Genomic DNA, 15,434 nt, shown 5'->3' on the forward strand with positions numbered 1-15,434 from the left:
CGTTACAGGGTTAACTGGCTTTGAAACGTTTATGTTTGAGATTGCAACGTCGGCATGTTTTACAAGGCCACTTGTTAGTCCTTCCTGGGGCTTTTTTTCCACACTTGTGGCTTGTACTCCTGCTCCACTGGCATCTTGAATGCATTTGAAGACTCTTCATGTCAAATGAGTGCGCTATGCTATTCCACTGCGTTTTTCAGCAGCACAGAACGTTTCACCTAGTTTAGCTCCATAGACAACACTGATCCCATCCAACTAGCGGCACTCGATGGTAGCCAGTCCCATCGAGACTGCGCAAGAAGGGAGAACGCCAGTTGTAGGTTGTCTGAAATTTTAAGTTTTTATTACCCAATTTACACAATGCCATAGTATGCAGAGATATAAAGTCGTCGTACATGCATCCTAGCACACAAAGAGGGGGGGAAACTGTGGGAGACTGATCAAGAGGCAGGGATGCGCGGCAAATGGAGCGAAAACTACGTCGGGTTCACCACGTTCTCCAGACACAATCCGATGATGAGCCCCCGCAAAACACGCCTCCCCGACGATCGGGGAGAAGGGGGAGGGGTGACGTGTGTACACACTGCACAGACACTAGTGCTTCACAACTGCCACACAGACGGTGCCAAGACGCACAGAGACGAGAATTTATTCGGGAAAGAAAAAGAAACTATACACAGCAGAGAAACAGCTAATAGAGCGGTCATCCGTACACGACAGTGTGCCAAACCTTCCGAAAACTGCTTCGTCTTTGGGAGTCCTTATATAAATAATCAGCTAATCTCGTTCGAGCGCGGGAGAGAAAAAAAAAGAAAAAACCCAGCAAGTTAGACATGCAAATGGCACCCGCTGACGCTAAGGTAGTGGCTTCACTAGCTTCCGAGGCAACAGCCTAAGGCTGTGGCAGGACTACAAAGTCTGCTTTCGCAGGTGTGCTTGGGCAGAGAGACGCTTGTATAAAAGCTCGACAGTGGCAATTCTAGCAAGAACATTACTTTAAAAGGAGGAAAAAAAAAAAAAAAAAAAAAAAGACCCGGAATGCATCATGACAGAAGCCCACCATCCAACTCTTTACACAACAAAACAACTTGCCCCAAAAAACAGGTGAGAGCGATTCGTAGAAAGAATGCACTGGAGCATCTCTACCTTGAATGGCAATTGTAAAACCGGCTATCAAAAAGCAAGCAAAACAATAAATAAAAGCTTGTCGTCTTTTTCTTTGTACGCAACGAGGAGAGAGTAAAGAGAGAGAGGGCGCAACAGGCGAGCAAGTTTCCTCTCCAGACAACACAGCCTACTGTCTCGGGCGACGAACAGGCCGCCGCATCCAGGAATGAGCGCGAAAGGAAAAAAAGGCACACACGCGGACATTTACACACACATGCACACGCGGCATCCGACTTTTCTCCCTCCTGTGCTCGGCGGGAGAGAGAGAGCATGGGGACAGGAATGTGCAGCGCACTACCGGCGGAGGAGAGAGAGAGAGGAAAATGCAGTGCCGAATATGCGCGGGTCGCCACCTCGGACAACAACGAGAGCTGCCTGCCTACTGGTGGCCCGACTGTGCCTGGTGGATTGACAAGTTGCCGAGAGGCAAGCGAGATGATAGCAGGTACGGGCGTAATCTCCGTAACAGGGGCCTCCCCTCAAACAACCAAGGGGGCGACGAAGAAGAAAGCTCCAACCCCAGCAGCGGTGGTAACCACACAAGAACGGCTACTGCATGCACTATTGCTCCTTTTCCTCAGCACTTAAAGAAAAACCTGCTCCAAGTACCGGGTGTCTCGAGTACACTGTGGAATGTCTGCTTGTTAAAACAAGAAAGCACTTGAGACCTGCGACAAAAGTGCACAATATCGACAACAAGTCACTGGTAACAACGAAACAATCATCTCGAGACACCCATTGGCAATTTTTCCAATTAAACTAGCGGCAGGGGTACCAGCCGTGCCAAGCGACCAGCACGCCTCAAGAACACAGCCAGGGTCGAACAGAGATTCGTTCACACCACGCTAAAACGAGAAGATGGGGTGGGGGTGAATCACACAGGGCGCACGCCTCGTTTCGAAAACCAAATGCCAATGTTAAAACCTTCGGGGCAAGCCAGTGAGCGCTGCTAGCAGAACACAACTTCCTCTCTCCCCACCCCACATACGGAACGTGTGAACCTTTCGAATGTCACGGTACAGAGCGGAAAGCAATACAGAAGGAACGCTTGTGTAAAAAACGTGAAGCTACGGGACACCGAAAAGCAGTGCGCCTCACTTCGGGGCAACTACAAACTGGGAGGCGCGCCTTCTATATTGCCTTGGCAAACTTTCCCCACCCCCCCCCCCGGGGCACGTTCTACCCTTCTTCCTCTTGGTCGCTCGCCACACCATTTTAGGCTTCTTGGTCGTGGCCCTGTTACAAGTAGGCTACGCTAAGTAAAATGCCCATTGGCCAAGTTGAGTGCACTACGGCCAACGGGGAACTGTGCGCAAGGGGGGAGTGAAACCTGGTCGCTCGTAAAACCTGGCGAAAGAAACGCTACAATGCGCCGAGCCTCCGCGCTGTTCAAAGCCCTTTAAAAGAAGGAAGAAAAAGAAAGGAGACTTCTCGCTGTCGGAGTTTTAGGTCACTAACAAACACGTACTAGTCGCAAGACAGATCACGCAATCATCCCACCACGGGTTTCCCCCCCTGCTTTCTTCTTCATCTGCTGCTGCTCGCACTTGTTGTAGAGAGAAAGAGCCTAGTGCCACGCTTACGAAACGTCTTGGTCTTCAACCTCTGGTGCCTGCTCCTTCTGTTCACCCTCACCTGCGGTACCAAGGAAAGCAACAATCAGAAACAGGGCATGCAAACCCTGCGGCTGCCGCAAAGCCGGCACAACCCCCCATCGGCCTAGAAACCCAACCCACCGTCGTGCTGCATGTCGGAGGTCCAGAGGGTGAGGTTGTCCCTGAGCAGCTGCATGATGAGCGTGGAGTCCTTGTAGGACTCCTCGCTGAGTGTGTCCAGCTCGGCGATGGCGTCGTCGAAGGCCGCCTTGGCCAGCCGGCAGGCCCGGTCGGGCGAGTTCAGGATCTCGTAGTAGAACACCGAGAAGTTCAGCGCCAGGCCCAGCCGGATCGGGTGCGTGGGCGGCAGCTCCGTCATGGCGATGTCGCTGGCCGCCTTGTAGGCCACCAGCGAGTTCTCGGCCGCCTCCTTGCGGTCGTTGCCCGTGGCAAACTCGGCCAGGTAGCGGTGGTAGTCGCCCTTCATCTTGTAGTAGAACACCTTGGACTCGCCCGTCGACGCCGTCGGGATCAGGTGCTTGTCCAGCACGTCCAGGATGTCCTGGCAGATCTCCTTCAGCTCAGTCTCCACCTGTGAGCAATCGTTGCAGAAGACATTTTGGCTTTTTGGCATGAACTCTGGTATCTCGAAATATTGGTTGAGTCAAAACTTTTTCTTGCCATGCATTTACCTCCCATAGGTGCTATGTATTTGCCCCCCTTCATCGCTAAACGCTTTTTGAGGGGACCATGGATATCTTAAAATGCTGACAGAGAGGACACAAGGCAATGTCTGCTACAGGCAGCCAACAAGTACCCCATTTCAAACGCTTCGCTCCCACTACACGCCGAACGCGGCCATGAAATTTACGACAAGTGCGTGTGGACAACGCAGCTGATCATGCGAACAACAAGGAGCCCCCAGAAATGCTTACAATGGCAGGAACATGAAACATGCCGTGCCTGCTTCGCAACAAGGTACCAACAACAGATGTGATGCATTGAGCAGCTCGAGAACGCTCCTCTGGGACCAGATGCGGATGAGAAATGCGCGAGTATCATGCAGTTATTTCTTAAGGGGGCAGTTGGGTCTTTGGGGCCAAAAAACGGTCAAAAAATGTGTTTTCTCAAAAATGGCATTTTTGGCCTCCACGGCCATTTTTATATCAGTCTGTAAATATCCTCATCAAGAGGCACCATATTTTGTTCTTATTATATTATAATAGCATTTTAAAGTGCACTCTACAGCTCAGTTAGCGCAGAGTTCTATGGTGAAACAGCACTTTTCTCGCAATGCAAAGGTAGCATTTCATCCTCAGATATCTTGGCACCCAGAGCAGGTACAGCTTTAATTCTTTTTGCTTCTGATACCAAAATGTGTGGAGAATACAATGTTGGAAATAAATTTTTCAAATGGAGGCTTTGGAAAATTATTATTGTGTTCAATTGGCACCACCTGCGAGCCATTTCTGGCAGAGCGCGGGAGAAGCGAAGTTCATTGTGTCGTAAAACGACCAAAAATAGCTGAATCAAAAAAGTTCTTCCTATGTTGTATTCTTTAGTCATTTGTCTGCCTTGACACGTGGTAATTGCCATTCTGTATGGAGTGGTTATTTTGTAACTGTGACCCAAAATAATGGCAATTAATCATTAATTAACTCAAAATATAATCAACTTACTAAAGATTTAATCACAGATTTGAAATCAGCACAAAAAAGTCTATAACGCAGTGCAGTTTCATTAAAATTGGTTGGTAAATAAAAAAATAGCTCTAAGACCAGTCTGCCCCCTTAAAAGCAATATTCAAATATTGTTTTTCCTGCGCACTGTATTGCCTTTAATACGAAAGTTCCCTGTGCAGTGGAGCTTTCGTTACTAGCACTAGCTCTTACTTCAGTGACCTGGCCACAACTTTTCGGCATTTCGTTTAAGGGGAGACGTGGCAAGTAAAACTAATTTTTTTTTGTTAATGTACTGTTTGTGATGAAACTTGGTGTGTGTGTGTGTAGATGATTGTGAGGGTTACAAATATAAAAACCGTTTTTAAATACCCGTTGCACTTTTTGAGTTACAAGCATAATTATACTAATTAATACACTTTACAATTAAAGAGCTAATTATTGCTAAATGAAATTTTTTTTGTATTATGTTCTCAACGCATCAGCTTGTGCCAAGAAGCTAGTAGTTGAGTTTTCTAGTTCTTGTAACCGTAAATAAAATTGCAAAACCATAGATGTTTTGCACACACATTGCAGTAATTATCAAATGTGTTCTGAAAAATTAAAATCACGGGTAAGAAGAGATATAAAGCTTTATGGCACTGCTAAAGGCCTCCTGAGCCTAGTGTAAAAAGCGGAAGAACTCTATCAGTCTTTGTTCAAAAATGACAGATGTTCCAGTGCACATAGGCAAAAATCGAGAGTTGAGAAAATTGACTTTGAAAGTTCACTCTTGTTTCCAAGTTCACAACATGCCTGAAACGCTTAAGAATCCTCCTGGGCAGTAATCCCGACATGCTGTGGCCTTGGCCTCTGTAGAGCGCAACCCAGTTTTGCGTTTCTTGGACGCTGAACAATGCAACTTTTCATCCCTCTTTACCCTTCGGCCGTCCTTTTCGGATGAAGCCCAGTTGAGCAGCGATTTCTTGCAGGGCACTCTTGCAGCCACCATTGGAACGGCAGACTGCATCTGCAACTGCACTTCCCACACTCCGAAGGGAGGCCAACTGGCCCTTGGACTGGAGTGACCAGATGATGCTGTTCATGCTCTCCACGGCGTTCTGGGTTTTTCCCTGCGCACACCTTTCGAGGAGCTCCTTGTTTGAGAGGCGCTTGTAGATCGGCAGCAGTGACTCTCCCTTCGCCAATGCCCGATTGTGCGGGCACCAGGAGTCTGTCCCACTTGGGCACAGGTCGTGGTGTGGCTCCTGGTCTGTGGATGTGACGTGGTAATAACTGGCCATGATAGCCCACTCCATGCCAGGAACATCGTTGGGGTGACTCTTAATGGCCCAGCCATAATAATTAACTTCTTTATCAGGCCCAGAGTCAGCCGGCCCTTGCCACCCATGCTCAGTTCTCGGCCTTTCGACTTGTGCTTGTCAAAAAGGTTGCGCTAGGAAGTGCCCATTCTTTTTTTTTACATGATTCACGCACTCCTGTTTTTTGATCACCATGTAGCCGTACACTTTGTCTTGCGTGAGGGCAAGGTACGTACAGCTGTCACGGTCACTGTCACGTACAGAGCACATTGATGTAGCGAAGCTTGTACTTGCCAAACGATCTTTCGAACATGATCCTAGCTGCTTCAACTTCCCTTTGGCCGGCATTTGCATCGGTGTTCTTTTGGCACTGTGGCTTGTGCTTCTCAGGACACTCCTCATAGTTGTCATCACCAGGCTTGGGGCCAACAGCACAGCCTTGGCAGTAGTTGGACAGGACACAGTGGTCCAAGACCAAGCCTGTGTACAGCTCAATCACACAGCCCACGCCAATATGACTGCTGCGGCCCCTCGTCATCCACGTGCCAACGTAAATGACGGCAATGTTGCCTGGCACTCCACCTAGGTCCTTGTAAATCTCGTGAACCTTCTGTGCACTATCTGCTTCAATGCAGGTGGCAGCTGATGTGGTGGCAGGGTGGCTGCACTTCCTCTGCAGTCTCTGATAGGACTTGTGGTGCAGTGCTTGATGGGAAATGTCCATCGCAGAAAAAATGTCATTTATGGCAGATTGTTTCCTGCCAACTGACTGCACAACCCTCAAAGCACGCACGTTTACCTCAAAGGGGTTCGTTTTTTGTTAGCCAGAGCACCTCGAGGACGACCACGCACTGTTCACTATGCCACAATTGTCACAAAAAAGTTCCATCCTCGCCGCCAGTCCAAGGCAGCGCGTAGTCGAGGCGTATCGATCCTTCGTTGCACTTGTTGCACTTTGCTGACAAAAGCAGACCGTTCAGCATCTTATTTACAACGAAGAATGTGGAGTCCTTACCACCGTCATTTTCGTCGCAGCCTTCGTTCAGAAGCTCGAGCTTACGCTTTGAAGCGGACTTCGATGCTACGGAATCCAAAACATCCAGCCTTGTCTGCGCCCACTGGGCGATTTCTTCACTGCTCGGAATCTGGGCTGAAACTCGAGATAGAATGTTCGACGCGCGAACGCCCGGAGTTTCAATGGCTGCTGACGTGGTGCCACCGCAAGTGGGTTCGCGAGAGCGCCCATCACGGTCGACAGCATCTGGCGGTCCGACATACGACGATGTGGCACTTTCCACACTCTCGGCCTCACAACAATCAACGAAGGGTCCGGGAAGAGGCTCCGCGATGCTTGAAGAGCATGCTCCGTCCGGAACTGCGACTGGGACGGCAGCCGCAGTCATCTGCCCTTTGTTCCAGGCTTTCCGACGATTGCCGTACTTGTGGACACTCCGGAACTTTTTTTGAGCAAGCACTCAGAAGAGACCACCAATGTAAATAAAGCTTGGTAAAAAAGCACGCAAACTATAACAAAAAAAAAAAGCAAGCTAGGGCACACACACTAGTTTGTGTAAGCACTGCAAATGATTCCGGCCAAGTCTTCTCCAGCGGATCCCATTTCAGCGTTTGCAAATGCAACTAGCGTGTGGCAAAGTCTGTTCCCGAAGACAGAGATGTGCTGTTCAGAGTGCTTTTCAGCTACATTCATGCCTGCCCACCATCAGGGGTGAGACAGCTGAATCAGATTTGGGAGCAGTTTTTGGAGCAGCAAAATCTCGATTTTGGAGCAGAACCATGATTTGGAGCAGAACAACGACATTTATTATGACACCTTAGGAGCCTAACAATCAAACTTTTTGGCAACTAAGGGGGATATGGGGGGGAGGGGGGGGGTACACTTTTTAATCAATTTCTAATGTACATATGACTGAAACAGCCTTTCAATGAAAACTTTTCTACCATAGTATCACAAGGCATGAATTGCATTACCTCAAACCGTTTTTAAATTCTTAGGCTTATGCATAGGTAATAGTTTGCGTGCAGCGCCGTTGAGAATAATGAATTGAAAAAATCAGCAATTGTAAGGCATTTTTATTATCATGTGAATACTGGAATTATTATTCTTGTAATCCCAGACGGGGCTTTCTTTACGCACAGGTGTAGAACCACGGCAAAAGTTGCACAAAGAGAGGTGACAGTCGTCGCACCCCACCAGCCCTCCCATTTCAATCCTTAAGGTGCACGTTCCCTACGATCGTAATTTGAGTAACGTTGGTATGTTCAGCCAGTTCCCCTTTGGCAAAAAAATTTCACTTCAGATGGATGAACCATTATTACTAGCGTGCAATATTAGCCAGTCCAGTTATCGGACACAGCTTGAACATTTTACGGCAGAGTAGCCTGCACTGCCACTTCTCCAGTGTCGATCGTTCCATTTCCGCCGCTCGCAAGCTCGCTGTGAAAGGCAGCAATAACTCCGCGTTTTATAACACCGCAATAAGTTCGAAATTTCACTTCAATTCAAGCATGCACCGGGCCGCACATTCAAGTCCGAAACAGGGTGAATTCGTGGGCACCTCGTTTTTGATGAACTCCCATATTTCGAGTCGCGCAACAATGTAAACCCAGCCACCCCCATAACCCAAACCACAGTATAAATTGGCGAAGAGCACTCTGCCTGAACCACGAGCACCTGCTTTGCCCGGCGGCCATGTTTTCCAATCTTCATCACACCAAGATGCCGCCGCCCAGTGACGTCGTTCCAGAGATACGGCGCTCCGAAAATTTCCGTTTTTTTTTCATCAATTTGCACTATAGTTTGTCCCATCAGTACACGTAAGTATTTTTTTACAGGACTTTGCAATGGTTTTAGATAGAAAACACTATAGTTTGCCCCATCAGTACACATAAGTATTTTTTTACAGGACTTTGCAATGGTTTTAGATAGAAAACTTTAAAAACTCACAGAATATAACATGTGCCACCCGGCATTGTGACTTCCGAAAAAACAATCGAGAGAATTTTATGTGGGATTTTTATTGAATCATCAATGAATTAAACCTTCATAAGCAGCATCACCTTGGGGGTGCTGGAAAATTATGCCGTCTATAAGCATTTTCCCTACTGAAACGTGGCGGGAGCGTTAAAATCCTTGGCTCTCAGACTCTTTTGGAGCAGTTTGGCACAGGAAAACAGATTTGTATCATAACTGCGCAATATGCGCAGCTGTCTCACCGCTGCACCATGAAAATAAGATGCCTAACATGTGCTACAAGTGGAACTTGGCACCTACACCTCTTTACTAGCACCCTGTGTTCACAGGAGGAACACTCGGCTAAGTGTATTTGAACACCTTTGGCTACAAGAGGTAATGTTCGTGTGGTGCTAATCATTTTCCTTATCTGTAAAAACAGTTTTCCAGAACAAGAATTTCAGATTGCAGAGAGTTCTGTGCTCTGTGAATGTGGTAACCAGGGTGTGGTAACAAAATGATTTTTGTTCTGGTTCTTATATTTGCTCAAAGTTGAACAGTTAACACTGGCTAGACTGTCTATTCCCATCGATATTATGCTATCAATTAAAACAAATTCAAATTTTGGCGCTCTCCAAGCGCTTCTGTACCGCTAACGTCATCCAAATGGTACAGGATGAAATCAGTTTCACTTTAGAGTTGTTTTCGTTTTTCCGCCGCGGGGGGAGGGGGGGGATTTAAATGTTCTTCGCCAGTGGGGAGACAAGCTCCCGTGGTTTCAGTTATGGCGTCGTCGCCACTCACCTACGCTTCACGTGAACGGCGAATTTTGACGGATTCCGATGCATCTAAGCTTGAATCTGTGCATGTTGGTAGCAGCACAGACACGGAGACAACTTAGCTTCGTCAGACTTTAGTACGGACAGCAAAAGTGCGTCAAGTCACCCCGGACCACCACCAGGTGCGTGCTGGCGAATTTCACTTCTCCGGTCGCTCTATCGCGGGGGCGCGTTGTAAACAGATCCGGCCCTGTTCTAAACACTGCAGCTCTTATCTGCAGGGTGCCAACTTCGTTGAGGCAAGACCGTTTGGCACCAGCTGCACAGAGAGTCGACTTGCCTCCATCCACTAAGACCACCCGGAATTGACCTTGGCGTAGCGCTCTGGAGCAGCACGCGGCTGTTTGTGTTTATTTTTAGATTTTAGTATGTAAATAATTTTTTTTGCTTACACCGCTCATATTTGCAGTATTATTCTATAAGAGTCATGTCCAAAGTGTATATTTCAAAGTGTTTTTATGTCTACCGTGTGCAAAGTAGAATTACGGTTGTCAAATTTTTTTTCTTTGTTACTTTTTGTTTTCACAATTTGATAATTCGTAAATACACCTGTTGAAAATACATGTTTCAAACTGGAAAGCCCCATTTTTCCTCTTTCATTTCATAACTTACACTTTAGCATTCATCACCTGGCAAGAAAAAAATATTTCCTGGACTACCCAAAAACAACCTGTACGAACTAGTGTTCATATAATTGTATGCATGTAAATAACTTTTGTACTTACAGAGGTCATTTTTGCAGTATTACTTCACAGGGGCCTTGTGTTCAAGTTTTTTATGCGCACCCTGTGAAATGTGGCTTTGATGTTTTCTTCATTTTTTTTCTTTTTATTTTTGGTTCTAATCATTTTTTTAATAAAATGTAATAAATCTGTTGTTTGAAATTCCTGTTAGAAAACCCTATTCTTTATCATTTCGTATCTTAAACTTTAGCATCAGTCACTTTCTGTGGCAAGAAAGAAATATTTCCTGGAACACCCAAAAACAACAGATCTCTTTTGCGGTACAGAAGTGTTGATCTCCTCCGCTTCTTTTAGCTGGCTTCAATTCACTTCAGCTGCCCCCTGTTTCCAGGACCATAAACCATACAAGCTAGGGTATCGAGAGAAGCCCGCAATCCGGCCCAAGCCGTACCTGTATCCGGTACTGGCGGATCATGTCGAGGCGGCTCTCGGAGCCCTTGTTCTCCTCCTTCTGCTCGATGGAGGAGATGATGCGCCAGGACGCCCGGCGGGCCCCGATGACGTTCTTGTAGGCCACCGACAGCAGGTTGCGCTCCTCCACCGTCAACTCCACGTCCAGCGAGGCCACCCGCTTCATGGCCTCCACCATCTCTGCAGGGCGGCGGTGGACGGGCGTTTGTCACAAGCAAGTACGCTTGAACATGCATGCACCTGCCCTTGTCAGAGCAGACTACAGCACTCGTCCTGCATGCACTAAACTGGCAAATTATGCCATTCAAAAAGCTCATTACATGACATGAGAAATCGGGTGTTCCAACGCTTGCAGCCCCTGCAGTCACCCTTAACAAAGATACCAAGAAAAACAAGGAGCCCGCTGCAAGCAGTGTTTACGAAAAGAAAAGGTGCGATTTTCTTTCAAAGAAATTCATTCAAGCAAGAAAATAAAAATCCCCGCAATGAATTCTTGATATGCCCCATCAAAAACTTCGCAGCTGATTGAGCAGAGCCAACCACTGCATGAAAGGATGGCGTTTTCAGAACAAAACTGGACACAAACAACAGAACGCCCACATTGATTGAGGAAAGAAACATAAAGGGCATGTTATTAGCTCCCTCATTTCCTTGTGGACAAGGAAACAGGTGCCTGCTGCTGTGGCAGTAGGACTGTTTGGCACACAATAACCACTGCCCTAGGACAAGAAAAGAAAACGAAAATGCGGATCTACATTAATTCAACTGTCGGAAGTCAGCATACACTTTTTAAAGATCCAGCTCTAACCGAGCGTGTTGAGTGACAAACGCAAATTAAATACATGGCGCAGTACGAATGCAGAAAGCTGTGTTAAATGAGAAAATGTATGCACCCAAATATTTCCTAAAGCACTAAGATCTCCATAAAGGTAAAAGATGAGACTAAGCACACGTCGCGCAATTTTACGTGAATAGCTAGCTATATGCATGAATTCACTGGCTTAGTTTACAAAATATGAACAGAGTTTTCATGCATGGTTGTTGACAGCGACCTAGAAGGTATCACCCCACCCCAGCCTCTCAAAATACTGCGGGCAAGTATAATAAATTGAGCGACTGTTTTTTTGAAAGAGTGAGTGCCCGAAGTGCCTTAATACTTCCTATTCCACTCCAGCTAAAAAAAATAATAATAATGTGTAGAAATATGATAAACTAAGTGATTATTTCAAATAGCTAGCTTGTGGGAAGAAAAAAATTAGGAACACTTCCACTGAACGACGTGAATGGTTGAACATGAAGCTTTCTTGTGAGGGATACCTTGATCGTCAGCAGAGTTTGAACTTTTGATCACAGCGGCTATGACCGACCCTTTGCCATTTGGTTTCGGATGAAGAAAGTTTCGTTCCCAACTATCGCAGTCATTCGACAGAAAGGGGCATGATTTTTTCTGTTTAATTTCGCACATCTACGAACCCCTCTCCAAATCCAAGCTGCTTCGATCGTGTTGGTATGGCCCAACTATCCATAGAAGTCTGCTCCATAATGCAAGGGACCTGTGATAGATTCCTACCACGAGAAGTGCTACTTTTTCACTTAACCCACAATAATAATCATCATCACCAGAGAAAGTTTACCTGCAGCGAGTGACACGGCATATACCACCAGTGAGACATCGAAAGCTCCGCTTTAAAAACCTGAGCAGTGGGGACCTGAACAAATAGCTCCCGCACGAAATGATTCCTGCACAGAAGTCCGAGATCGTACCTGGTACCTTGGCACCACTAACAGCAAGCAGGAAACCCTTCTTCAAAGGTAAATTTTTTCCCCGACTAGAATGCCAGCAGCACAGTGCAATGCAAAGCAGTCAGTCATAGGCTAATCCAGTCCTACTCTCTACAGTGAAAAATTTAGAAACTTAGCGGCATGCAAACTCAATTCTGTGCGACTAATATGCAATCACCAGGCTGCAAAGAAATGGAACTACTCTCATTTTTGTGCACATGCACATAGATATCCAACTGGGATTTGAATAGGCAAAAAACAGTTGAACAGTGCGGCCATTCATAGCTTATCATCCAAGGAAACTGTTTAATGGGTACCTACGCATTTGCGATACGAAAGATTTTGAAGCGCCACCACTGATAGCCGACTTAGGACAAAGGCACTAATGGACATTTTTTGAGCTGTCAAATTTTGTAACTGGAATAGCACTCGCTCCAGTCCTGTAAATTTATGCTTATTCCCCCCCACCCCCATTTTAAGCACCAATTTATCAACAGAGAGCGATAGAATGCGGCTCGGAAGCAAAAAAAAACTTATCTTAACAAATTATTTACGAATGAGACATGCAGTTTTATCTTTTCACGATTACGAAACATTACACTTCAAACAAACTAACAAAAACATTACGTTGCCAATTAAATGCAAGATTACAGCTAATACGTCTTCCCCAAGGCCCAATACGAGTGCCCACAGGCTCTCTCTCCGCACTTGGGCTAAAGATCGGACTGCTATTTCCCTAGTGGTCATGCGCCCCCGAAAAATGTCGACGCCATTAAAATCTCGTAACGTACAGACACAACCGCGTTTCAACAGCGGAACTAATATTGGCTGCCTCAATTCAAGGTTTACGAATGTGCGCTAACGGGAGAACAAATTCGGCAATTTTATGCAGCCAGCGCGCATGTCAAGAGCGCGCGTGGAATCCGAAGAGGCCCGAACGAAATTGGTGGACGATTGCGATGGCCAAAACGCAGGCTCATGGGGCACGGCCTGCACTATTTGACGTGCACGGACGGACGATGAATGAAACGCCAAGCAAACGAACGGCGCAGCGTGCCTGCACGGCGAGTCCCAGGACAGAAAAAAAAAAAAAAAAAATGGAACCGCTGCCAAACTGGTGACAGACGCACTTCCCTCAAGGTCCCAGGGGCAAGACGCGTGAATCACGGGTCGGCTCGAGAGGAGCTGCCACGACGTTTTATAACCGAAAGCGAGCTTTTGAACGGAACGTTTCTCGGCAAGCACGGTTGCGCTAGTTTAATTGGAGCTCGCATAGCAGCGCTCGCCATGCGCAAAGCGCTCGCAGCTCGTCAAATGTCAAAACCGGGCACACCGCCAACGCCGGACAAAGCAGCCAGTGATCCGACTTCAGCCACTACTGTTCTACGAACCAGGCCCAGTACCTCAAACCGAGCTCCGGTCCTAAGCAAATGCACTCGCCCCGACTAATCGGAAGCTCAAGATATGCACAATTAATTTTTCGTACTACCAAAAGCAGTCGCTGCTGGCGTGGGCAGGGCACGCGAGGTTTGTCTCCGGCGTTTGTCCGCCAACGCGCACGCGGAGGAACAATCCGCACAGTCCATGCGGCAACGAGTACCGCAAAATTGACGCAGCCTCAAACGAGGTACCGGAAAGCGTTCGCGTTTCAATCCCACGAGCAAAAACAACCGCGGAGATCGTGGCAGGACAGCATAGGCCTAACGCCTGCGCCCGAAAAGACTCGAGACTGAAAGGGCATGTAGCTTACCGTCGTATCGTTCAGCTTGCTCCGCTAGCTTGGCCTTGTAGACGTTGTCTTCCCTCTCGGCCATGGTGAACTAGGAAGGGACAAACTATGCCGGCGCGTAAAGTAATAACTTAAAACACTTTATGCAACGCTGAGAAAGTCTGCACCACCTCCCGGTTTCACCAGGCCTAACACTTTGCCGCCACGAACGACAGGTTACTCCGCGCCGCCGCACACACCAATGCAGCAAAGCGGGCAATGCAGCCGAACCGCCGTCTCCGGAGCGTTCGCTGTCGGACGTTAAAGTAGTTCCTAGCCGGGACAAACCCCCCTGCGGCTGTCAAGAACGATAGCGGTGGTTATCTGCTAACAAGATAAGCCCCCCGAAAATAGTCCTGACAGATATTCTACGCCAGAGCCACCACTTCCCGCGCAAGATTTTTTTTCGTCTGCAGCTGAACGCGATGCTCGGAAGGGTCGCCCGGCAGCGCGCCTGTTTCATGCGACTTCGAATCGATTACGATCATTCAAAGTACTCCCGTTGGAAAGCCGACGGGGCACTTCCCCCGTAGTTGAGGTGCTAACAATCACAAAACAAGTTTTGCAGACTGCTCGATAACTGTAATCACAAATAGGCCGGCAGTTGTTGGAAAGGGGCGTGGCCTTACGGCGTTATTCACGCACGCGGCGATCACACCGCGACCGTTCTCTCCCCGCCCGCGCCTTTCATCAAGAAAAGAGAATGCGCGCATTTTCTAAACGACATTTTCAGTGCTCCAGAATTTTGCAGCACATTTATTCACGATTTGCTGTTTTATAGTTATCTCAGCGCTTTTCCGGCAACGAACGATGCTTTATTCGCTGAGAAATTAAACAAAACAAGCCAAATTTCACCTCTCCCGTCGCATCGTATGTTTCGTGACGTAATCAATGACGTATTGTGGGCAGGTACCTCAAAGGAATGTTAATGTGTTGACTAAGGCTGCCACTATCTGCAAAACAGCGTTTTTGGTTATGTTGGTTACTGTCCGCCGTCCTAGATGACTCTTTACACTGTTTGCTTGACCAAACTTGTTACTGCTGTATTTATGTTACGGTTAATAGTAACTGTCTTGTGAAACATTGGGTATGACTTCACAAACAGGATCACAAGAGGCAGTATCACTTGAGCCAGCTGGCCAGTGTCGTGTCAGACAAGCCCAATGCGCCCCATGGAT

General features: G+C 47.3%; 3 protein-coding genes across 3 annotated transcripts; all 3 read right to left on the minus strand.

The window, feature by feature from the left end:
* Nucleotides 1-314: 314 nt before the first annotated feature.
* On the minus strand, nt 315-14,556 carry 14-3-3epsilon (tyrosine 3-monooxygenase/tryptophan 5-monooxygenase activation protein epsilon). The gene is made up of 4 exons (XM_077677453.1): nt 14,239-14,556; nt 10,687-10,886; nt 2,904-3,354; nt 315-2,802 (listed from the first exon to the last, which is right to left on the minus strand). Exons 1-4 carry the CDS (start codon nt 14,300-14,302, stop codon nt 2,747-2,749), a joined length of 771 nt encoding a protein of 256 aa, XP_077533579.1. The 5' UTR covers nt 14,303-14,556; the 3' UTR covers nt 315-2,746.
* On the minus strand, nt 5,347-5,739 carry LOC144145748 (uncharacterized). Its single transcript, XM_077677455.1, has one exon. It carries the CDS (start codon nt 5,737-5,739, stop codon nt 5,347-5,349), a length of 393 nt encoding a protein of 130 aa, XP_077533581.1.
* LOC144145747 (uncharacterized) lies at nt 5,996-6,466 on the minus strand. Its single transcript, XM_077677454.1, has one exon. The coding sequence runs from the start codon at nt 6,464-6,466 to the stop codon at nt 5,996-5,998; it is 471 nt and encodes a 156-aa protein (XP_077533580.1).
* Nucleotides 14,557-15,434: the final 878 nt, after the last annotated feature.

This window comes from Haemaphysalis longicornis, unplaced genomic scaffold (genome assembly GCF_048455015.1).
Source record: "Haemaphysalis longicornis isolate Haplotype H1 unplaced genomic scaffold, Haemaphysalis longicornis Haplotype H1 scaffold_7, whole genome shotgun sequence".
Taxonomy (NCBI): Eukaryota; Metazoa; Arthropoda; class Arachnida; order Ixodida; family Ixodidae; genus Haemaphysalis; species Haemaphysalis longicornis.